Below are 26,724 nucleotides of genomic sequence, written 5' to 3' on the forward strand. Positions count from 1 at the left end.
TAAATTCGGTTGAAGCTGAAATATTTAAAATTTTCGCCTTTCGTGAACTAATATTCGAGAGTGGAAAGATCATATAATCCAAACCAAGGTTAGCTTAGATTAGGTGGCAGCCCGATGTATCAGGCTCACTTAGACTATTCAGTCCATTGTGATACCACATTGGTGAACTTCTCTCTTATCACTGAGTGCTGCCCGATTCCATGTTAAGCTCTATGACAAGGGACCTCCTGTTTATAGCCGAGTCCGACCGGCGTTCCACATTGCAGTGAAACCACTTAGAGAACACACAAAAAAATTTGTTTTCTGATTTAATCACGAAATTAATTGATCCAATTAATTGTTAATTGAAATGTCTTCAATCACAGAAATGATAGTATCGATTAAAAAATTAATTGAAAGTCAATTAAAAAGTTAAATGATCCAATTAAAAAATTAATTGATACTATTATTTTTGTTTCAATTAAAAAATTTGTTGAATCAATTAAATTTTTAATTGAATATTTTTTAAAACTCAATTAAAATTTTAATTGGAAAAATTTTCGTGAAATTTTTTTTGTGTGAAGCTTTGAAACCCTCAGAAATGTCACCAGCATTACTGAGGTGGGATAATCCACAGCTGAAAAACTTGTTTGTGTTCGGTCGAAGCAGGAATCGAACCCACTACTTTGTGTATGAAAGGCGGGCATGCTAACCATTGCACCACGGTGGGTGGCTCCCTAATCCAAACCAAAAAATATCCAAAATAAAACTTCATATTTTAAATTTTCATATAAAAGATTTTATTTTTTTCCATTTATTTTGTGTGGGTGTGTGTGGGAGATTTTTTCCATATTTTCTTTTCATTTCGATTTCATTTCATTCGTTGTAAATTTTCTTCTTATACAATGTTACAATAATAATAATAATAATAAAAATAAAAAATACTATACAACCAAATAGTTAAAACTACAGCAAGTCAAGTAATTTAATCAATAAATTAATTATAAAATAAAGTGTGTGTGTGTGTTTTGTTATAGATATATGTTCGTTTTAATATATATATATAAATAATTGTATAAGACTTAAACTATTAAGACAGAAAGGTTACATTATCAATACAATACACAAAAATGCTTCAAGAGATAGATCTATGTGATTCGAGTCACAGACAATGTTTATACATTTACAGAAAAAAAAATAAAAACAGAGAAACCAGGAAGAAAGGAGAGACAACATATTTACATAAAAAATAGGAATAGATAAAAAAAATCTTATAAAATTATTTTGTATTTTATAGAAATTTCCAATAGCGAAAACAAAACAAAAGTTATGCTTCTTTTCACAATATTCAGTCTTTGAAAATAATCATTTAAGTTATATTTATTTTTATATATATACTGTTAATATTAATACAATTCATTGTAATAATAATAACTACAAAAATAAAAATTAAACTATAATTGTTAAATTTAGAGTTTTGTTTTTTTTTTTCATAGAAACTCTAGCTTATAAAACTAATAAACTGGGCTTTAAGGTTTCTCATTTATATTTGGGGGGCTTATTTAAATTTCTATTTAATTTAATTCTATAAATATTCGTTTTTCGGTTTTTGTTTTCTCCTAAATTTCTATATGGATGTATGTATTCTATATGGATAATATTTATGTATGTATGGGTGTGTGTGAGAGAGTTTTAATACTGCTAAGAATGTTCTGTAAAGATCATGATTGAGGCTTATGATGAAGTAGATTTTTTTTTTCGAAACATAAAAAAACAACTGTTTTAAGGACGGCTTATAGTTTTTTTCTTTAAAGAAACTAAAAATAAAAAATAGTTAATTAAAATAAAAAAATAAATAATTTGAACCAGCGCTCTGTTTATCAATTATTTCTTTTTTGTTTTGAATATGAGCGATATTTTTCATAATCTAGACCACACATACATCGTTTACAATTAATTTACAATGACATTTACAAAGTATGGCAAATTAATTTGTTGTCAAATCCAAAAGGACAGGGAGCGGGAGAGCAAGATACCAACAAAACCTCTTGTAGATATTGTAATCAAGAAGATATTGGCCCTAGATCCTTTGGAATCATTTGCCTTGATCTCTGCTCTATGTAAAAACTACAAAGTATGTTTTGTTTTTTTTTTTTCTTTCCAAAAGGCATTGTATGAAAACGGGTAGAGGGTTTAGTGGGAGGGGGGGCAAGGAAGTTTACAATAAAAAAAAATGATTTTTTTTTTGTTTTTTAAAACTACAACAAATAACAAGCCTTGCTCGAGGACAAGGTCTATACATTCGCTTGCATACCGGATACCGGGTGGGAGATGGCTAGTGAAGCAAGCCTGGCTTCAGCTGGCCGTATGGGTTCGATGGCAGGCGTTGTAGGCTCTGGCAAGCTTTATAGACACGTGTGTATCGTTTTCTTTGTTCGACACAATTTACACTTGACTTCACAGCACCAATGGAATGTGCAGGCACAACGTTCCACCACTACGACTTCTTGGGTGCGATAGCCTCGACCGCAACACATCAAATCGCAACCATCAACTCCTATTGAAGTGTCATTGCATTGGCGCCCATGGGTACCCTGAATGCCCAAGCGTAGATTCTTTTCACAGAATGAGGGTGATGGTTCCAAATAGACAATGTCCTTATTGCCTGGTGGCTTATGATCGGGATTATGTGGTTTTAGAGTAAAAGAATATCTGGAAAAAAAAACGAATAAGAAAAATAGAAATTAGTATATGGATAAATTATTAATATAAATTAATTTAAATGTTTTCGATAATAAACAAGGAAACTAATTAAAATATACTTTTGAGAAAATCGATTTTCGGTTTTTATTAAAAATCTATAAATATTCAGTTTTAAGCATAATAATCGACATAAATGGCATCCCGCTGTTTTACACAGAAAAAAAAAATATTTTTGTGTTTAAGCACGAAATTAATTGATCCAACTAATTTTTTAATGAAATGTCTTTAATCACCAAAGTTCCAATCAAAAAACTAATACCAACATCTGATACAACATATTTTCTATATAAATAAAATTATGACAAAATTTCCAATATAAATAAAATTTTGATAAAATTTTCTATAGAAATAACATTTTGGCAAAATTTTCTATAGAAATAAAATTTTGACAAAATTTTCTACAGAAATAAAATTTTGACAAAATTTTCGATAGAAATAAAATTTTGACAAAATTTTCGATAGAAATAAAATTTTGACAAATTTTTCTATAAAAGTAAAATTTTGACCAATTTTTCTATAGAAATAAAATTTTGGCAAAATTTTCTATAGAAATAAAATTTTGACAAAATTTTCGATAGAAATAAAATTTTGACAAATTTTTGTATAAAAGTAAAATTTTGACCAATTTTTCTATAGAAATAACATTTTGCAAAATTTTCTATAAAAATAAAATTTTTGACAAATTTTTCTATAAAAGTAAATTTTGACAAAATTTTCTATAGAAATAAAATTTTGGCAAAATTTTATTTAGAAATAATATTTTGAAAAAATTTTCCATAAAATAAAATTTTGGCAAAATTTTCTACAAAAATAAAATTTTCTATAGAAATAAAATTTTGAAAGAATTTTCTATAAAATAAAATTTTGGCAAAATTTTCTACAAAAATAAAATTTTCTATACAAATAAAATTTTGACAAAATTTTCGATAGAAATAAAATTTTGAAAAATGTTTCTATAAGAGTAAAATTTTGACCAATTTTTCTATAGAAATAAAATTTTGGCAAAATTTTCTATAGAAATAAAATTTAGACAAAATTTTCTATAAAAAAATTTAAAATTTTCTATAGAAATAAAATTTCTATAGAAATAAAATTTTGCAAAATTTTCTATAAAAATAAAATTTTGACAAACTTTTCTATAAAAGTAAAATTTTGACAAAATTTTCTATAGAAATAAATTTTGGCAAAATTTTCTATAGAAATAAAATTTTGGCAAAATTTTCTATAGAAATAAAATTTTGGCAAAATTTTCTATAGAAATAAAATTTTGACAAAATTTTTGATATAAATAAAATTTGTAAAAAAATTTTCTATAAAAGTAAAATTTTGACCAATTTTTCGATAGAAATAAAATTTTGGCAAAATTTTCTATAGAAATAAAATTTTGGCAAAATTTTCTATAGAAATAAAATTTTGGCAAAATTTTCTATAGAAATAAAATTTAGACAAAATTTTCAATAAAAACAAAATTTAAAATTTTCTATAGAAATAAAATTTCTATAGAAAATTTTCTATAGAAATAAAATTTTGCAAAATTTTCTATAAAAATAAAATTTTGACAAATTTTTCTATAAAAGTAAAATTTTGACAAAATTTTCTATAGAAATAAATTTTGGCAAAATTTTCTATAGAAATAAAATTTTGGCAAAATTTTCTATAGAAATAAAATTTTGGCAAAATTTTCTATAGAAATAAAATTTTGGCAAAATTTTCTATAGAAATAAAATTTTGGCAAAATTTTCTATAAAAGTAACATTTTGACAAAATTTTCTATAGGAATAAAATTTTAAAAAAATTTTCTATAAAAATAAAATTTTGACAAATTTTTCTATAAAAATAAAATTTTTACAAAATTTTCTATAGAAATAATATTTTGACAAAATTATCTATAGAAATAAAATTTTGACAAAATTTTCTATAGAAAAAAATTGGCAAAATTTTGTAGAGAAATAAAATTTTGGCAAAATATTCTATAGAACCAATTAAATTTTTAACTAAATATTTTTCATAAAATTCAATTAAAATAATAATTGGAAAAATTTGGTGATATTTTTTCTGTGTAGACTCACTGTGATCAGACTAGTCAAATTATGTATTTCTTTAAATCTCTTATTAACATTTATTTATAAATTTTGTTTTTTTTTCATATCAAAACTTACCTATTATTTTTTCGCCCTTGTCTACCCTGGCGACCGCGCACAGCATTACGTGATATACTATTCTGATTGGGTAAACTATTCGGTGATGGCATATTTGGATGATGCTTCACAACATGTTCATCATTTAGCATACGCTCATCGTCATAGATACTCGAACTTGCTGCATTCGGTGATGAACTATGGGTCATAATGCCAACAGCATTAGGACTAATACTGGGTATGCCCACAGCATTGGCACTACCACTGGGTCGCACGCTATTGCTCATCATAACACGAGAAGCTCCATCGAAACGATCCTTAAGATTATCACCGATAACACGGAAATTTGCCAAACGCATCCAACAGGTTTTTACAGTGCAAGAACCTGACATGCCATGGCATTTACACTCTTGACGCATTTCACTTTGGACATGCTGCAAAGAGACGGAGGAGAAAAAATGGAAAACAAAATTAAAAATTAGTAAATTTAAAAATAATTTTAAAACAAAAAATACACTTATCGAATATGAGTTCATTAATACCATCAGAGATTATTTATTATTTATATACAAGTAATTTTCGATTGTTTTATGGCGTATTAAAAGCCACCCTTCTGTGCATTAATATGTTTTCCACTTAATTATTTTTCTTCGACCTGGTAAAACTACCAGGCCACCTTCCTACTACACCCTTCCCTCATATTGGTGAAGTTAAAACGCGTGTCCATGACTTGATTTGTGGTCCCTGATTTGCTTTGGAGGCTATGCATTTTGCTTACCTCGCTCTCCATCTCTCTGGGGAGGATACTTGTAACTCAACATGATCATTATTATGTTGATCATCCTGGGTGAACATTTGCAACATTATTAAAAAGCAATAAATGTTACAAAAAAAAAATGAATCGAATAAAAAAAATTAAAGCAAAACTACAGAACAATAATCAACATACAAGTCATACACAAGAATATGGTATAACAGTGGTTTGCAAGGGTAAAAATGACAAGGATGTCAATATTCAAAAATGGGGTATTTTATTAAAATTCACTGAATTATCATTCACCGAAAATATTTTTTTATAAAAAAATTTACAAAAATTCGTTACTATATGGAAATGTTATAAAAAATAATTTGTTAAAATGTTATAAAAATAAAATAAATAAATATGGAAATGATATAAAAAATAAATTTTTTAACGTTAATGTTTTTTTTTTTTTATAAAATGTACAAAAATTCGTAACAATATTGAAACGTTAAAAAAAATAATTTTTAAAATTTCTTTGTTATGTTTTTTTCGTTATTACATTAAATTTATTTCATTTTCTAAAAAAAATCGTTTATTTTATGAATATTTTCATACGTATTATGTATTTTTTTTAATTTTTCTTAATATAAAAAATTTTAAAAAATGCAAAAATTTTTTCATTAAATTTTGAATTATTCTACTATGAAAATTTTATTATATTTTTTAAATATTTTTATATGTAATATGAAAATGTTGAAAAAAAATTATTTAAATTTATTAAGTTGGAAAAAAGTCACTTTTAATATTTTTTTTAAAAAGCCTAGTACTAAGATCACGTTTTCGCATGAAAAACTGGGTTTGAGACCCTATATACGGAGATAGATGAAAATATTCGTTTTTCGCAGAAACGAATTTAGTACTAAGCAATACAAAAAAATTTTTCTTAATACAAAAAATTTATATATTTCCTTTATTTATATTTTCCTTTTTTTCATTAAATTGTTAATTATTCTTCTATGAAAAATTAACTATATTTTTTAATATTGTAATATGAAAATGTTGAAAAAATAAAATAAAATATAAAACTATTAAAATGGAAAAAAATTATTACTTTTAATACCAAAAAAAATTATATTAATTACATTAAAAATTATATTAATTACATTAATATTAATACAAAAAATTAAAAAAAAAATGGAAATACGATTTTTTTTCTTTATTCCATTAAATTTTATGCATTCTTGTATGAAAAATTAATTATTTTTTTTTTTTTTGAATACTTTTATATGTAATACGTAAATGTTAAAACAAAATTCAATATTTTAAATTATAAAAAAAAATAAATTTTAATAATTTTTTTAATACAAAAAATGTATATTTAAAAAAAAAAATTATATATTTTTTTTAAACAAAAAATTTATAATATTTTTTTTAAACAAAAAATTTATAATATTTTTTTTAAACAAAAAATTTATATATATTTTTTTTAAACTAAAAATTTATAATTTTTTTTTTAACAAAAAATTTATAATTTTTTATTTTTTTGAATACTTTTATATGTAATGTTATGTAAATGTTAAAAATTTATAAATATTATAATATTTATAATATTTTTTATAATATTTTATATTTATAATATTTTTTTTAAACTAAAAATTTATAATTTTTTTTTTAACAAAAAATTTATAATTTTTTTTTTAACAAAAAATTTATAATTTTTTTGTTTTCAAAAAATTTATAATTTTTTATTTTTTTGAATACTTTTATATGTAATGTTATGTAAATGTTAAAACAAAATTGAATATTTTAAATTATAAACAAAAATAAATTTTAATAATTTTTTTAATACAAAAAATTTATAATATTTTTTTTAAACAAAAAATTTATTTTTTTTTTAAACAAAAAATTTATAATTTTTTTTTTTAACAAAAAATTTATAATTTTTTTTTTAACAAAAAATTTATAATTTTTTTTATTAAAGCTTTATTTTTATTTTTTTTCTTACATTAAAGTTTATTTATTCTTCTATAAAAGATTCATGAATATTTTTATATGTCATATGGAAGTTTATAATTTGGCTAATTTTCCATATTCTTTGTTTTTATGTTTTCTGACCATTTTATTTATTCTATGAAATTATTAGGTTTTCCATGAAAATTTCATTTATATTATGAATTATTTCCTAAATGATATAAATATTGATAAATATGTAAATTTGAATTTTTAATAATATTAAATTGTTAAATTTTTTTATAGTTGTGTTTCACCAATGTTCAAATATTTACGTTTATCCTATATGGTATTCACCACCAACATCGCCAACTAAATATCCCTAAGTAAGGATCGATTGCCAATCGTGGCGAAAAACTTCACAGCATGAGGTCAATTTCTATATTGATGTTGTTGATATTATTACAACGCACAATGGGTGCAACAGCAGCAGCAGCAACATTAGCTTTTATTCCTTGCTGGCATCAATACTTTTTTTATATATAGATTTTTTTTAAATCTTACGAGGTGGTCGTTGCGTACAACACGATATTATGATATAAGCGTAACAAATAAAGCATCAGAAACCACCAACAACGTCTGCTGACAACGACTCAATTCTTTTTCGAAATAACAAAAAAAAAAACTAAATCCCAAGTTCCAAGCCTGGTATACCCCCTCTGAATCTTGTAATCATCGAACCAACAACTTGTATTAATTGCTTCGAAATATCCCGCCTGAATGAAGACATAAACTTGGCCACAAGACTGGCCAAAACAAAAACGAGCAGCTTAACTCTCATCTTAAGTTAGATTTTTGTGGGAATACTCAAAGATTGCATGACCATACACCCGGTGGTGTATGGTAGTTGTAATAAAAATGGAAATTTGTGTTTTTAGAGCATAGAGGATTAATAGCAAATTTATAGGCAATTTCCATAAAGGCTTAAGGGGTGGGGGAAGGAATCAATGAATGCTGCTGTTAAGCATTAATTGTGGTAACAAAAATTGCCAACAAGTATGAGGGAACTTCCTTCTATTTTCAGTGTTTTTTTTTTTTTTTTTTTTTTTTTGTGGGGGGTAAGAAAACGGTACGAAAAACTTATATTGAAATGTTATATCAATATGGATTTTTCCTTTTAGCTGTCTTTATTTCTTTAATGTATGATCATGGTTCGAAAAAATTTTCTTAAAGAGGAGAAAAACATATAATGTAAATAATATTGGCTCTATGTGTAGTGAAATGCAAAAGATATTAATAAAAAAAATTAAATAAATAAAAAAAAATATACTAAATGAATAAAAAATTAAATTAAAAATGAATTTTCATAATTATTGTTTTGAAAATGGTATACAACGAAAATTAAGATTTTAATATAAAAGCGATTATAATCGACTTCTTTATTAAAAGTCGATATTGTATTTTTTTTGTTATCGAAAATCGATAGCATAAATTTTTAAACGTTTATGGGAACTTAAAATAAGATCAATTTTTTTTTTCATTTCTTAATAATTTATATTATAATACACATTATTAATTAAAGGATAGAAAATTGTAATAAAAATCAATATGATGTTTTAAGGGAAAAGTGCTAAAATCGAAAATTGGCAAATTCAATTTTTTTAAATCACTTATTTTTAACTCTTTTTTTTTAAATGTCGATCATGAGTAATGCTAATTTAAACTTTAAACTAGATTTACAATTAATTTATAGAAAAAAGTCGATAGTCAATTAGAGATAATTTTGGACTTCTGAAAGAAACCTTTGTTCTTTTAAAAATCACTGAAACGGGTTTTGAGTCGATAATACCGTTCATAGATATTGCATCTAAAAAGAAGTTCAAATAATCTAAATTTGTATTTAGTCCACTCTATTATACAGCTCATCGGCAGGAGATCATTTATGTCTTAAATGTCTATTTAAGCTAAATGATCGAAATGGTCATAAATACAAAGCATGCCAATGTAGCTCCCTCTCTCTCTCTCTGCCCAATCATAGATATCCTACTCAAAAAAAAAAAAAAAAAATGCGGAAACCACACACATTGATACCAGTAATCTTTACAAGCTATGTTGAGTTGTATCCTTTTTGGGTGGCTACCAGTCAATATTAGAAAAACAATTTTTATGATCTAATAATGATTGTTGATTACTTCAAGTCATAAAAAATGGGCTATACGATCATCATAAATTTTCTGATATTTCCTAATGCACTCACATTCATGTATGTGTATTTGGTGGTGAAAGGAGTAAAGAAAAAAAAACAAACAAATACAAATTGATAACTTACCGCTCTTCCAGCCTCATTATTGTGCAAATTCATTTTCTCTCTCAAATTACGGCCACGTTCACCAGTATCGACGAATTCCCGGGAGAATTTGAAACCAAAACCAATATTATCGGAACAGCCACCCCATTCCCAATCTCTTACACCAGCCACACTGCCCGCCTGCGCATTGGCCTGAGGTGAACGCGATTGATGGCTATAGTCGCAGGTGCAAGATTCTATGGAACCCTCACTACAGGCACGGGCAATGGAATGAGTTACAGCAGCACTGGTAATGGCATAAATGAAACCAGTCTCACGGCATCCTGAAAGAATACAAAAAAAAAGCACACAATTATATAAGTATGGTTTCCTTTTGTTGTTGTTGTTGTTAATCAAAAATTAATCACAGCAAAAAGTTATTGGAGAAAAAACGAACAAACGAATCACCCAGGGAGGTCTAAATTTAGACAGAGAAAATATGGCTCTGTTTTTTTCGAAATAGTCAAGTTTTTCTGATTTGATCTTTTTGTTATTTTGAAGTTATGTCTTTTATTTTGACAAGATAACTACTTCTTCTTGAACTCCAGGTGCCACCCAAAGCGAGATTTTGTTTAAAGTACACCATCTATTTATACACTGAGGAAAACACTTAGGAGTTGCATAGAAAAGTGAAGTACATAAAACAAAAATGTATCCATTTTATGACTTTATTTTTTTACCAAACAGTGGTTTCACTGCAATGTGGAACGCCGTTCGGACTCGGCTATTAAAAGGAGGTCCCTTGTCATGGAATCGGGCAGCACTCAGTGATAAGAGAGAAGTTCACCAATGTGGTATCACAATGGACTGAATAGTCTAAGTGAGCCTGATACATCGGGCTGCCACCTAACCTAACCTAACCTAACCTACCAAACAATGTAATGTAAGATAGAAATTTTATTTCATGCATAAGGATCAATAAATTGGCACCCAGAGTATGGCCAAAATTTGAAATGGGTGCCGAAAAAAAAAAATTTATAATTTGCTAAATATTTCCCAACAATAATAACAAATTTGGCGCCCAACGTGTGGCAATAGAAATAATAAATCCAAACACAAGTCATTTATAAAAAAGCATGAATCATAACCCGAGTTATGTTAATTTAATCTATTTAATGGCACCCAACCTGGGGCAAAAATGAAAATCCCAAGGAAATAACAAATTTGTATTTAGATTTATTTATTTATTATTATTATTTTTTTTTTTTTTTGAAATTAAAATATTCAAAAAATATTTGTCAAATTGTGAAATAGCTAAGAAATCATTTTTATATTTTTTTTTATTTACCACAATTGATATTATTTACAGTGTAGCAACTCATTTATAATCGTATAGCTTATCCATCTCACAACGAAACATAAATTTATGAGTATTATTTCTTTTATATATAGCCACAAAATAATCTTTATCATCTTTATGAGTAATAGCACTTGTCTTTAAAATCATTCAGCTTCTTCATAGATGATTTGAGGTTCATCTTCACTCTCCATCTTCCAAAACCAAAAATCTAGTTATTGCCAAGACGGAAGGCAAGCAATTCAATACATTGCAGCCATCGTGGTTCTCTCATGTTTTACATTGTTGGTCAATTATGACACTTCAAGTAATCACTGCCACCAAATGTTGTTTATTCATATTTTATGACAATGAATATGATCTTGATCATCAAGTGGAAGTTGGATGGATGGTGGTGGTGGTGTTTCTTGCTGGTTAAGTTTTCTTCTATTTTTGAAAAAATCTTCTGGTGTTTATAAATCAAACCAACCAATTTGAGTATATATGGGAAGCCCTCCAAAAGGATTAAACAATGAAAATTGAATTTTTATGTTCGTTTTGTTATCCCTCCCTAGCCTTTGAGATTCTTTTCTTCGTCTCCACAATCTCTCAAGTGGCTGTGGTGCTATGTAATAAGTCTGGCCTAGCGTGTGACCGTATCTTTATCAGATGTTCAACGATACCATAACTCTAGCCACCAACAATTATTTAGTTGACATTAAACACAAGAAAACAATTTTGACAAATGTTAAGCAATAATATTCAGAGGACAGCAATGGAGTTGGGAAGAGGACAAAATTGTTTTCATATTTCTTAAAAAATTCATAAAAGCCAGGATCAAAGAGCAATGGCATCACTTGGGCGCCATCAACTAAGATGGGATAATATTCACAATGTAGGTCACCAAGTAGAATTTTCCTAACCTAAAATAAATTAAACCATACCTACATATAAATATTTTACTTAATTTGATTAGCATTTTTTTACAAAATCAAATAAAAAAACTAAAAACACTGGCGCCCAACTTGTACTTTTTTTTACTTTTAAGGATTAGTTTTTATTTTACTACAGTTTGTTTTAGGAAACAAAAAACTTTTAATTTATTACATATATTGGAAAATCTTTTAAACTTAATTGTTTTACTCTGATTTTTAAATTTTGTTTAGCTTGTGGACATAAAAACAATAGATTTTTTTGATTTTAATATTAAATTGCAATTTTACGTAACTTTATATTAGAAATCAATAGAATTTTATTTCTTCTTTTTGTTGCGAAAATAGTAAAATCTTGCGCCCAGCGAAATTTGTATTTTATTTTTGCAAAAATAAAAAACACTATATTTCAAAAAAATCAAGAACTATTTATTATTTCTTCTGAAAGTACTAAAACAATTTTTTTTATCATTTTTTTATTTTTGTATTTTTGGCGCCCAACGTAGAAATAGAAATGTTGCTAATTTAAATTTATGTCAAGCAATAATATTCAGAGGACAGCAATGGAGTTGGGAAGAGGGCAAAATTGTTTTCATATTTCTTAAAAATTCATAATAGCCAGGATCAAAGAACAATGGCATCACTTGGGCGCCATCAACTAAGATGGGATAATATTCACAATGTAGGTCGCCAAGTAGAATTTTCCTAACCTAAAATAAATTGAACCATACCCACATATAATCATTTAACTTAATTTGATTAGTATTTCTTTTTACAAAATCAAATAAAAAAATAAATAAAAACACTGGCGCCCAACTTGTACTGGTTTTTTACTTTTAAGGATTAGTTTTTATTTTACTTCATTTTGTTTTAGGAAACAAAACACATTTAAAACACTGGCGTCCAACTTGTACTTTTTTTTTACTTTTAAGGATTAGTTTTTATTTTACTTCATTTTGTTTTAGGAAACAAAAAACGTTTAAAACACTGGCGCCCAACTTGTACCTTTTTTGCTTTTAAGGATTAGGTTTTATTTTACTTCATTTTGTTTTAGGAAACAAAAAACTTTTAATTTATTACGTATATTCGAAAATCGTTTAAACTTAATTGTTTTACTCTGATTTTTCAATTTTGTTTAGCTTGAAGTCATAAAAACAATAGATTTTTTTGATTTTAATATTAATTTGCAATTTTACGTAACTTTATATTGGAAATCAATAGAATTTTATTTCTTCTATTTGTTGCGAAAATTGTAACATCTGGCGCCCAACGAAATTTTATTTTTGTAAGATTAAAAAAAAAAAAAAACATTATATTTAAAAAAGAACTATTCCTTTTTTCTTCTGAAAGTACAAAAACAATTTTTTTTTATAATTTTTTTTATATCTCCAAACATTTGTACTTTTGACGCCCAACGTAGAAATAGAAATGTCGCTAATTTAAATTTACAAATAATTTTAAAAATTCAAATTTTTACATATCCCGTTTTGTAAATGGCCAAGTTGATAGTTTCTCAATATCAAGGAAACTGGCGCCCTACGTAATTTTTCTATTTGAAATGCCTCATTTCAAAATTTCTTATAAACTGAGCAAGATATGTAATTAAAAATTCTCTGGCTTAATGCTTCGTACTTAATTATAATCCCATGATTAAAATAAAAATCACCTTTTGTCTGTTTTCATGGTTTTTATCCGAGAGTCCTAAGCTTGTCTTTACAAAAGAAAAGAATGTGAACATGTGCTCTAACACATGTGCGGGATTTAAATCATTTAAATCCCTGAGAATTTAAACAGTACAAAAAAAAAAAAAACAAAAATTTAAATATTTTTTAAATAAGCACTCTTCAAAAATTAAAGAATGAACCTAAAATACAAAAAAGGGTCAATACAAAAATACCAAACAATTGCCGTTTTGGGACAATTGCTGTTTGGGCATCAGCATCTTTTGTTTTCACAAATCCTGGCCAGCACTTGGCAACTCAAGGGTGCTTTAGGATTTTGGGCAAAACAAAGACTGTCATACAAAATTCCGCAGTCAAAGGATCCTCTCAAGAGCAAAAGATTGTGTCAGAGAAAAGAAGAAGCCCAAAGCAAAAAAAGATCAATTTCAATTGCACAATACACCTTAGGCAAACAATAGCCAATCTGAACTACATTTCAATTTGGTTTTGAAATTCCTAAGTAGCAAAGGGATAACGAGGGTGGGGGATTTAAATAAAACTGACCACGCCTCTTAAGGGTTTTGGGAAAAAGAAAACAAACGACCACCAAAATTAAAATAAAACTAAAATTAGAACGGAAATCCGTTCTACTATGGTGCTTTGAAATTGAGCTGTTTAATAATGGAAGAGTGCTATCGAATTTCCAGAGTCCTTGTGCAGAAAGGAAGAAGGAGTTTACCAATAACAATTTAAGGTTTTTTTAATATTCTAGAAATATTTCCAAATGCTCCATGTTGGAATAACGTTTTTTGTTTTACATCATTGATGTGTCATCATTATGGGGTTTTTGTTTTAATTCTTTTCTGTTTTTTTTTCGGGTATTAAAAAAAAAATATTTTCCTTATCTTGAAAGAAATCATCAAAAATGAAATCATTGTTGATTTTTGTTGAACCAAGTATTTGTTAAACAACAAACGCGCCCATATATTTTAGTTTTTTTTTCTTCAGGCTCTTCTGAAATACACATTTTTTTTTGGCAATACCAACGCCCTTTTGCCTTTGTTAATAACAATTTGTATTGTTGGCTTTTGGAGAAGAAGAAAAAAAACCAACATTGATACCCAGCACCTTTCCAGAAAAAGGCCACATTATGAAATGTGTCTGAACTGTGTTATGTTTTCTTTGTGTGTGTGTGTAAAACATGGCATAATTCATGTATGTCATTCATTAATTTCTTCTTCTACTTTTTTTTTTGAAATTTCTCCTCACTTGTCCCAATCTATCTGGGGTAGGGGCACGCGGTCGAATTGAATTCTTTTTTGGCGGTATTACTATGGCCTTCTTTTATTTTAGCAGAGGGGAAAAAATAGTACCTGTTCATCTTACTCATTCACTTACTAATCCATTCATTCCATAAAACATATAAAAAAAAAAACATTTTGTTCTGGGTGGTTCATGTAATCAACCTCAATATTTACTTTCTCAAAATATTTACTTTCTTTTGGGTTTGATTTCCAATGAAATCAGTTTTTTTCTGCTGTGGGAACTCTCTCTGCTTTGTAGAATAAATAATGTAATTTTCTAATATTTGCTTGTCAAATGTTACAAACTCGAATTTTATTTTCCATGTAAACAATTTAACTGGAATTAAGCAGAAATCAGATCATTTACAAGAGGTTATACACTAATCATGCCAGCTAATAATATCACCTACATATTTTTTGTGGTATATATTTTTAAATGAATGAAAATTCAGGGAGGTCTACAAATGGAAATTGGGGTTTCCTGTTTCATTATTTCCCTTTTTTCCTTTATATATTGAGACTTATTTAGGCGTTAATTGATATAAATCTATAGGGTCTATGACATTTCCTCAATCATCACATTGGAAACCTGAAGGTGTTAGATAAATATGAAGCATATAAAATAATAGAATGTCATTAAAAAGTCAATGACCTTAAAGGATATTGTAAGGATTAGTGGATTAAAATAATGCTGAAGCGTTGGGCGCCAATTTTTGGGGTAAATTAAATAAAGAGAAAATAAAATATTTTCCAATTCCTTTTTTGTTGGTTACAAATGAATAAAAATAAAATGTTTCCTCAAGCTTAAGACCCTAGCAGTCAAAGCTTATATTTATAATTTTATTGTAAATGTAATTAATTAATAAATAAAATAGTAAATAAATAACTAAAAATGTTTCTCTGTTTTTAGCTTCTGGAAGATTCTATATTTTATTTAAAATTTATTTTTAATCTATTTTAATTTAAATTGAAATATTTTTGGATTTAGTCCAGCCCGAAGTCATAAGTGAAAAAAACTGCAAATGTTTTTATATTTTTTATTTTATTTCAAATTCTGGAAGATTCTATATTTTATTTAAAATTTATTTTTAGTCTATTTTAATTGAAATTGAAATAAAAATTCTGGAAGATTCTATATTTTATTTAAAATTTATTTTAACTCTATTTGAATTTAAATTGAATTATTTTTGGCTTAAGTCAAGCTCGAGATCATAAGTGAAAAAATCTCCAAATGCTTTTTTGTTAAATTTTTTATTTTATTTCAAAATTCTGGAAGATTCTATATTTTATTTAAAATTTATTTTAACTCTATTTGAATTTAAATTGAAATATTTTTGGTTTTAGTCCAGCCCGAAGTCATAAGTGAAAAAATCTCCAAATGCTTTTTTGTTACATTTTTATTTTATTTCAAAATTCTAGAAGATTCTATATTTTATTTAAAATTTATTTTTAATCTATTTTAATTTAAATTGAAATATTTTTGGTTTTAGTCCAGCTCGAGGTCATAAGTGAAAAAAAACTGCAAATGTTTTTTTTTATATTTTTTTATTTTATTTCCAAATTCTGGAAGATTCTATATTTTGTTTAAAATTTATTTTTAATCTATTTTAATTTAAATTGAAATATTTTTGGTTTTAGTCCAGCTCAAGGTCATAAGCGAAAAACACTCCAAATGTTTTTGTTATATTTTTTATTTTATTTACAAATTCTGGAAGATTCTATATTTTATTTAAAATTTATTTTAACTCTATTTGCATTTAAATTGAAATATTTTTGGTTTTAGTCCAGCCCGAAATCATAAGTGGAAAAAACTTCAACTGCTTTTTTTATATTTTTTATTTTATTTCAAAATTCTAGAAGCTTCTACTTTTTATTTAAAAATTATTTTAACTCTATTTGAATTTAAATTGAAATATTTTTGGTTTTAGTCAGCTCAAGGTCATAAATGAAAAAATGCAAATGTTTTTTTATATTTTTTATTTTATTTCAAAATTCTAGAAGCTTCTACTTTTTATTTAAAAATTATTTTAATCCAGCTCGAGGTCATAAATGAATGAAAAATTGGAAATGTTTATATATTTATATATTTTATTTTATTTAATTTATATTATATTTTATATATTTATATATTTTATTTTATTTCAAAATTAGCGCCCAACGATTGATCAGCAATTTGATTTCATATCTATAAATAAATTGCTTCTTATATATATGGTAATTAATTATGGCTTTCAAAAATTATTTCACCATATTGACAAATTAGAAATAATATGAAATTATCACAACCTTGGGGTTTTTTTTTAATTTTTTTTTATTTATCTGAATTTTCTGTCAAAGACTTTTAAGACTGCCACAAAGATTTTTTTTCTTTCTTTTTCCAAAGACTTTTAAGACTTCCATAAAGATTTTCTTTCTTTCTATGAAAAACTATTAACATGGTTCATAACCTTTTTTACACTTTATATCTTAATGACAATCGTCCGCCCGTCCATCGTTTCTTTGATTCATTCATCTTATGAATGACAAGCATTGTCTGTTTACACAATTTTCCTCATAAACATGTTCCATATTATCGGTGTTTTTTTTGCATATCCCATCGTCTGTATATACAATTTTTTGTTTTTTTTATTATTGTTTTTTTTTTTTTTGCCAATAAATATTGACATAATGACAGCTTGTCAAGTTTGTGTTAATTAAATAAGACATTTGTGAATTTCCTTTTATTTCTGCCAAGTAAAGTAAATGAATATGGTAGAGTGTTTACAAGTAAATCAAGAAACCATGAAAGGTTTTTTTTTTTGTTTTTGTAGAGAGAAACAGTAGACACAAAAACTATACAAGACACGAGACATCAATCATGGTAAGATACATTCAGGGAAAAAAGGGTAACCCTCAATGGTGACCAGCATTGAAAGTCAGAACAAATCAATGTATGCAAAAAATTCAACGAAAATATCTAGGAATTATAAGACTTTGTATAGATCTTTTGTTTCCCATTTGGTATATAGAAATATGGAAAATAAACAAATTGAAATTTTGCTACTTGCTATGTTAGACCCCTAAATGGGCTATTGTTCTTTTCTTGTGGAGAATTTATTGACAGGATAGTAAATCAAAATTTTTGTTTTGAATTTGTCCACTTTAGGTCTAGTTTTATGGGTTCTATCTCTAGAGAAAGAGAGATGATGGATGGATGGCTGGCTGGCTATATAAACGGTAGACTGTCTCACATCAACACTTCAACGATAATAAAAATCCCAAATTGAGTCTTTCAATTTAAAGATTTTGCCTTGGCAAAGTGTGCCCTTATGGCTCATGCCTGCTGGTTTTGTTTTCTTTTTTTGTTTTTGGGAAACAAAATTATTATGGAACTACCTGTAATTTCCTTGGAAAATATCATTTCTATAATAAAGTCATATCAATTTACGCCTTTCTTTTTTGGTATACCTTTTTTGAATGACTTCTCTGAGTCGAAAACAATGAATGAATTGAACTGAAACGATCATCACAAGTTCATCAATTATTACCAGATAACATGGCTAGGAGCAGTCAATTGATGGTGAAACATAAAAAGTCCATAAATGAACATTTTATGACTTGTCAAGTAATGTTATCTTGGAATAGATGAGACACAAGTATAGATTACAAAAAAATAAAAATAGTTTCTATAGAGAATTAAAAGAAATATCGTGTGACTAAAAAGAAATTCAAAATCAATTAGAAAAAAAAATGTTATAACATTCTCTGTATATCTGTTTTATGTTTTACCAAAAAAAAAACAGAATATTTTTTATATGACAAATTTATAGCCTCTTGCATAATTAACACCTTTTAAAAAACAATTAACACCCAAAGACATTAAATGATTTCTCAAAAAAAAATAAAGAAGAAGTCAGTTGGTATGTTCCCCTCTTGCCTTTAGCTACTTTGTGAGTGATGAGTAAATTAATTCCTAACAGCAGGACATTTTTTTCTCCTTTAATTGTTTTTAGTCTATGGGGTGTGATCCTTTTTCGGCTTTAAAATTTGCTACGCCTTGCCCAAAAACTCTGATGTGCAAAATGTTTCTCAGCTATTTATCATCATCATCATGACCATAGTCAGCATTTTCTTCTTCATCTTCTCATGGGGTAGCCTTAAGTCTTTTGCGTATGACATGATTACCGGTAACCTTAGGCCAAAATATAGCTATGATAAATCAATTATCCTAAAAAGACCTACCCAACGAAAAAAGACATTAATTTTGTTGGAGAGAAGAAAGCAAAAAAGAAAATCTTTCAAAAATTGTAAAGAAATCCCAAAATCATGTTATCTTTTGGGTTTTGCAAAGCAGGCGTTACATTTTGTGGTAAATTTGGTTTGGTCCATATGAAAGTTGTTAATAGAAAAAAATAGTTAGCAGAACAAATTGGCCTTAAAGATTATGGCTGAAATCATTAAGTGAAAGGTGTTATCAAAATTCAGAGAATTTTTTTGAGAAAAATAACAGAAATGGCAAAGCAAACAAGGACTTAATTTAGAAAAAAAATCTAACAAATCCAAAAAATTTCTTTTGCGTTGGGCGCCATTTTTAAAATCGTTTACAAAATAGCAAAGGAGAAACCATACTAAAACTAAGAATTTATTGGCCTTAATAATTATGGGTGAAATCATTAAGTAAAAGGTTTTATTGAAATTCAGACATTTTTTAGAGAAAAATAACAGAAATGGCAAAGCAATCAAGGACTTAATTTTGAAAAAAATATGAACTAAAATTCTAACAAATCCAAAAAATTGCATTTTTTCTTTGCGTTGGGCGCCGTTTACAAAATAGCAAAGGAGAAACCATACTAAAACTACGAATTTATTGGCCTTAAAGATTATGGCTGAAATCATTAAGTGAAAGGTTTTATCGAAATTCAGAGAATTTTTTGAGAAAAATACAAAATTAATTTTTCTTTGCGTTGGGCGCCATTTTCAAAATCGTTTACAAAATAGCAAAGAAGAAACCATAAAAAATTAATTTTTCTTTGCATTTTTAAAATCGCTTACAAACTACCAAGGGAGAAACCATACTAAAACTAAGAATTTACAATTATTTTGTAAGGCCATTCAGAGCTAAAATAATTTAAAATATATATATTTAACAATTTCGATTATGCCCTGGCTATGGTTTTTAATTTTGGAATATTTTTAATATTCTAAAATCACCATAAATGCCAACCTGTTAGTATGTATCCTTAAAAATATTGTTCACATTTAGTTTCTTGCCCAGGAGTTAAAATCCTATATCCTTTCGTTTTCATAAATCTATGTAGCAAAATAAATGTACCACACCCAGAGTGGTTTTTCCCCTTTTGCTAGTATATTGGTTGTATGCACTTGTCATTTTTTTTCGGAAAAATAACTTGTCAAGGAGGTAAACAACTCAAATATACGAAAACATCTTCCTTACATAAGAAGTAATAATAAAAACAGGACAGAAAACAACTACAGATATATAATAATTTGGTTACTTTTTAATGGATCATATTACAAAACAAGCTAAAGCACTTGACCAGGGTATAGACAAAAATTCCCCCCAAACGAAAAATAACAAACATATTGGTCTTTAGTCATAAGGGGAGGAAGGAATTACACAACAAAAAAAAAAACAAAAACAAAAACTAAATGAGACCTTATGGAGGGACAGACAAAATTCTTGTCTTTTGTTGGTACAACCCACAAAATATCTTATGAAAATAAAAGGAACACTTTTCAAGCGCCACTTTAGGTTTATACCATAAAAACGTCTCCAATTACCAAGTGTGGGAATTTAAGAAACAACCAAAATATTTTTTTTCGATTAGAATTTTCCATATTTTCCAACTTACCCCTATCCACAATTTTTCCAAATAAATTTTTTCCTCTTAGGAAATTACGTGTTGAACAATTCCATCGACGATTTCTGAACTGATGCTGGCATTCGCTAATAGCCAAATTGGCTCCTTTAACTAGAGCACCTAATACCCCAGGATTGTCACGAACAAGTCGTCTTTGTTTTCTTCTGAGGGTAGTGTGAATGGCTGGATCGACATACATTATGCCAGAACTGATGGGTGAAATATTATTGGGTTCGCCCACTTTGGCTATGCCCCTGAAAAAAAACAGAGAAGAAAAAAACGAAAATTAAGACAAAAAAACAAAAGATTAAATTATAAGAAATTAATTCTGTATGGTTGAATGAAATAAAGGCAAAATGATATACATATGTAAAATGGTTATACAAATTGCTATGAAATATAAAACTATAAAAATTTTGTGGTTTTTAAGGGTATAATTTAAGAAATGTTGGAAAAGATAGAGCAATAGGTAAACCATTAAAATTAAGTGAAGCATTTAATTATAAAATAAACTGAAAACAAAACACACTATATACGTCAAAAGATAAGGCATATAAAAAGAAAAAAAACACAATGTTATGAGTAAGCAAATTAATGGAAATCGTGTGAGTAAATGTATGTTTAGTTGTTTTTTTTTTTTTATTTGGAAAAAAGATACATATATGACGGAAAATTTTTATATTTTTCTAGAAAAAAAATATTGCATATTCGAAGTAAATTAAAAAAAATTTATTTTCGCTTAAAAATTATTTTTTTCTTTATTTTTATTTTAAATTAAATTTTTTTGTTTTGCTTTAGCTCCTACTTTATCTCTTGAAGCAAAACATTACATGAATTTTTCCTTGGTATTTACAAAAAAAAATTGACCACAATTTTTTTTTAAATTCATTGAATATCGAAATAAATTATTTCACCAAAACAGCCACACACGTAGGTGTGTTTGTTGTTTTAATTAATTGTTTTAAATTTTAATATATGCCCGCGAGTCAACCAAACGGTTTACTAGCCTATCCAGCTAGCAATATAGCCTTGTGGTCAATTGTTTACATAGCGGCCATACCAGCAACTGACCAACCAACCAATCAACCAAGTGTTTCGATTGTATCCGCACTGTTAAGATCCATAAAAATTGCCAACTCTCCAATTCAATATGATTCAAGTATTGACACATTTACAACTTCGATTTTTTTTTTCATTAAAAATGAAGGAAAAAACAAAATAGTCAGCAAAGCAATGCTCGTAAACTACATTAAGAATAGTTACTGGAGTTTCGGTTGTTTTTTTTTTTTTGTCGCAGTTTATTGTGATGCTGCTTGAAACCATGAAAAAGTAAATACGTCTATAAATAAAATGCATTAAACTTCTACTTGTAATGGTCACAAGAGAGGTCCGTTGATGACAACAATGTAAAATTGCGAAAAAATCAAACAGCTAGGTAGAGAGAAAGACAGAATAGTATTCAGTTAGTCAGTCAGTCAGTCGGGTCATTGTTTTTTGAATACTCCAGGGGTTTGTACAAAACAATATTGAACGTAATGAACAAAAAGTGAAATAGTGTAATGAATGGTTAATCAATGGATATTGAAGTTGGAAGAGAATTATCTATACGATTCATATGGATTTATTTTTCAGTAAAGACCAACTTTACTTCCCTTTGAAAACATGGTAAATTCGTATACCAAGATATACTACAAGCAAATTTTATTTTAAAATATTTTTTATTGAGAAATAAATTTAAACTTTCCATGAAATTTTGTGGCCCTCAACTGCAACAAAATCAGGTAATACCGGGTCACCATATACAGAAAGGAAAGCTTTTTAATTTCATTTTTCTTTATGTGTTTTAGTTTTGTTTTTTGAAAACCCCAAAAAAACCATACAATGAAACGTTAATAGAATTTATAATTAAATGTACAGACAAACATTTCATAACATCTTCATTTAATTCAACTGAAACCCGAAAACCCCCCACAATATAACAAAACAGCTTCCGATGCAATCAACATTCGAGAAAAAAAAACTGTAAAAGTCACACGTTTGTTTGCTTTTTTTTGTCATCATCACCACCATCTTTAGCTGAAGAAACATCATCAACAGCCCTCTTCATGATCGTATTTTCATTCAGTTTTAATGACGATCATGTTTCATGGCGTGCGCTTACAGATGTTTGTTATTTTCTGGTTTTATGTTTTTTTTTTTTTTGTTTCTTTATTTTCCAATGGTCTTTTTTTAGTATTCGTGTGTTGTTTTTTTATGTTTGTTATTTTTTTCTGATCTACTACTGTGTTTATGGTTACTTTTTCTAAAGCTTGTTTTAGTAGCTTTGGCTTTATTCAGTCTTAAGCGGAAGTGCTAATTTTTAAGGGAAATATAAATCAATTTATATATTTTTTTACATTATTGTATTTTGTTAAAAAGGGGGAGTCTTATTTGTAACCTAAGGAAAATTCTCCCACATATTTGAGATTTTTTTATCATATTGAATTAAAAATGTATTTATAAATCAAAAATATAAAAAAAAATAAACAAAAACTCATATTTTAAAAATTTTATATTTTCCCAGCTTTTAAGAAAATATAGGCCAAGGCTAAAGAATTTTGTTGAGAAGTTACAAGTCCAAATAATTATTTATTTTTTAATTGAATAAAATTGGTAACCAATTTTCTATTTTTTATTTGTTAGCTCATTTTTAAACATTGTTGGTGAAATTATTTATTGAAACTAACTTATTTAAAAGCTTTCGCAGTTTCGAATTTTTGAATCCGTAGAATATTCAAATCCTAACAGGGGACAGTTTTTTGTAGGCCCTACAATTTGTGAAGCTTTCAATATTCTATATTAGAAACATTCATCACATTTAATATTATTAATTGAAGTGGTATATATTTTTAATACTAAGAAAAAAAAATCAAATACCACTATATTTTCAATCTTTCATTTAATTATTACTCTATTACTTTGAGAACACTACTGTATTTCTGACAAAAATGTTGTTAAAGAAATTAAATTTCTAATATGAAATTTTGCTGTAGGTTTTTTTTCTGAAAATGAAGCAATTAATTTCTTCAAAGTGTTGGAGTTATTTTTCTGGACATATAGGTGGGTACTAAGTTTGCATCTCACAATGAAAATGCAAAATGTGCCTTATAGAGATATGTGGCAGGAGCCAAAACATTAGTTCTTTCTTTAAAACGAACTTTGTATCCATCATATATATTTTTAAAATTTCACTCATCAATTTAATATCTTATAAATGAAATATACATTAAAATAACTAAACTGATATTAAACTTGATTTAACAAATATTGACTGGAACTTATATTAAAATATTTCCAAGTACTTTCAATATTCTAAGCTGTAAAAAGTTATTATAACAAAAGACTTAAGCAACAAACATACTTTCTCTTAGCCTCATACTCTCGCTCTGTCTCTCACATTAAGATAAGGCAAACCGAAGACTTAAGACACAAACTGCATATGAAGCTACCAAAAGGATAACCCACATGAAACTTTTATTTAAATAAAAGAAACATTGCCAATAAATTTAAATTTTGAGGCTTGAGTTTTTGAAAAAAAAATTTTTTTGATTTTTATTATTATACACTTTGCTTAAAAATAATTACTAACATATAAGGTATAAATATATTTTATTTTCCCCATAAACTTACCACCACATTGATCCTCTCCCCCGTCCGGGTTTATGTGATTTTTCACTATATACTCCAGTTACGGATGAGCTAAGACACACCAACAATAGGGCGAAGAATATTCTTAATAACGCTGATAAATCCATTTTTTGTCTGTCCTTTAATCTTTTCACCACACAATTTTGAAGTCTTCAAATAGATTATTAAGCAAATATCACAAATCAAAAATAAATTTGAATTTATTTAAACTTTCAATTTTCACGGCTTTGTTAAATGTATATAATTTATTGAATAAATACGGACATTTATATATGCACAAGCACACACACGTACACGGTACTCGTTGTGGGTGATTTGTTGAAGTTTATTATTTATAATGTGATTTTGTTTGCCTTTCTTCGCGAAGGCAATTTCACGTTCAATTTGTTTTGCTAACAGCAATATTTATGATGGAAATTTGCATAAAACAATACTCCATTTAAATTAAAAAGGAATACACACACGCCCGCAATCACTAGACCGACCATTCACATGAATTAACTGCAATATGGTTCACTACAATGTGAGAAAGCACACTTCGAGTGGCTTTATATGAAATTAAGATTTATAACATTTTGCGAGATGATTTCGTTTGGAAATGTATTGTGCTTTTCAAGCGACGGTGTTTTTAGAATTATTTTTGAATTTTATTTAAAATTTTTCGTTTTTAAACTTTTCTAATTATTTTCACTTTAAATGCTAGCTAATTCATATTTTGTTATTCTTCACTTAATCGATTTAGTTTATTTTGTTCTCTGTATTATTACTAAACCATTTCATTCTTAATTTCTTTAATGCCAAACATTCAATTTATTTGTTACATTAGTCACACGACAAAACACGACGGCGTTTTGTTCATTTATCTTTTCTCTCTCTGAGGTTCACACTCTGTTGCTGTGTTACCCGGTTCAGTGCTAACAGTAAACTAAATTGTGTTCAAGTTCTTTTGCTACACTTCAATATCTGTCGTTTTAATTTTCTTCCATTTGTTTGTTTTTGTTTGTGTGTTCATGTTTTGTTATGTTCATCACATCGGGCGCAACTCATCTGCCTTCTTTGGGGGTGTGTGTGCGTATGAATGGATATGCGACGCAAGCATACTGATCGTAACCGTGTCGTTTAACTAAAACAAATACTACACTCGTAAGGGATATGAACCAAAAACACACATACAATGCAAGAGCATAAGGCACAATCATAAGATAGGCAACAACAAAAATAGTATTCGGTATTAACCTCTATGAATGAGAGTATACTCATTGCCCAGTGAAGGAGAGTATCAACGCCTACCTTTTGCTTAAACTATAATAAGAGAGAAAGAGACACTGGGGTATACTATAGCTGTCTCTTTTTTTTTCTTGCTTTATATACTTTATTATTATATACTTGCTCTCTTGAGTTGAAGAAAATAGCCAATAAGAAAACAACGTACAAGAAAATGATCAAAGAGAGTAAAAATTAAAAAAAAAATATATAAGAAATATTAGAGATTAAATATTAACAAAATTCAAAAAATAAAATAAAATATTATATTGGATTTCAAAAGTATTTGAAATAAAATATTTTTAAATTAAATTATTTATGTGACAAATTCGTCAAAAAGAACCTTTGATATTTTATAGGAAATTTTATATATTAGTTGAAAAAGTTTAAATTCTTCAAATGAAAATTATGCCATTGCCACAAAAATCTGCTGCATCTATAAGTATCTATTGGCGATTTCGATTGGGAAAAAAGGTGCAACATTCTCGTAATTGATAGCAAAATAGGAAGGGCACTGTGATAGATTGTGGGTCCTGTATCTCTCACAATATTTTGAATTAACAATAACTTTGGAATGACGCTATCATTTGGTCGAAAATGCAATGAGAAAAAAGTAGGGTAACACCAAGACAACATACGAGTATTTTTTGCTAATCGAAAACGCCATATATCATAGTATGGAACGAAATTACTGATACGATTTGTGGAATAAATTAAATTTTCTCTATTTTGAAATGAAAAGCTAAAACCACAGGTATACTTGTGATTGCTCTACATTCCTAAAGCAGGCTATTCTAATTCTACTGGGAATGCGAACTACA

The 26,724-nt window shown here is 27.0% G+C and overlaps 1 protein-coding gene across 1 annotated transcript; it reads right to left on the reverse strand.

Annotated features, from left to right (window-relative positions):
* Positions 1-755: 755 nt before the first annotated feature.
* wg (Wnt family member 1 wingless) lies at positions 756-25,639 on the reverse strand. The gene is made up of 5 exons (XM_075297663.1): positions 24,623-25,639; positions 20,945-21,207; positions 9,902-10,203; positions 4,902-5,314; positions 756-2,691 (listed from the first exon to the last, which is right to left on the reverse strand). Exons 1-5 carry the CDS (start codon positions 24,745-24,747, stop codon positions 2,385-2,387), a joined length of 1,410 nt encoding a protein of 469 aa, XP_075153778.1. The 5' UTR covers positions 24,748-25,639; the 3' UTR covers positions 756-2,384.
* Between the last annotated feature and the right edge of the window lie 1,085 nt (positions 25,640-26,724).

Source organism: Haematobia irritans, chromosome 2 (assembly GCF_050003625.1).
Source record: "Haematobia irritans isolate KBUSLIRL chromosome 2, ASM5000362v1, whole genome shotgun sequence".
Lineage (NCBI taxonomy): Eukaryota > Metazoa > Arthropoda > Insecta > Diptera > Muscidae > Haematobia > Haematobia irritans.

Coding starts and splice junctions, on each gene's coding strand:
- wg (XM_075297663.1), bottom strand. CDS start 24,747: ATGGATTTATCAGCGTTATTAAGAATATTCTTCGCCCTATTGTTGGTG. Junction 21,208..24,622: donor GGGAGAGGATCAATGTGGTG/GTAAGTTTATGG, acceptor GTTTTTTTTCAG/GGGCATAGCCAAAGTGGGCG. Junction 10,204..20,944: donor TGGAAAAATTGTGGATAGGG/GTAAGTTGGAAA, acceptor GTATTCTTTCAG/GATGCCGTGAGACTGGTTTC.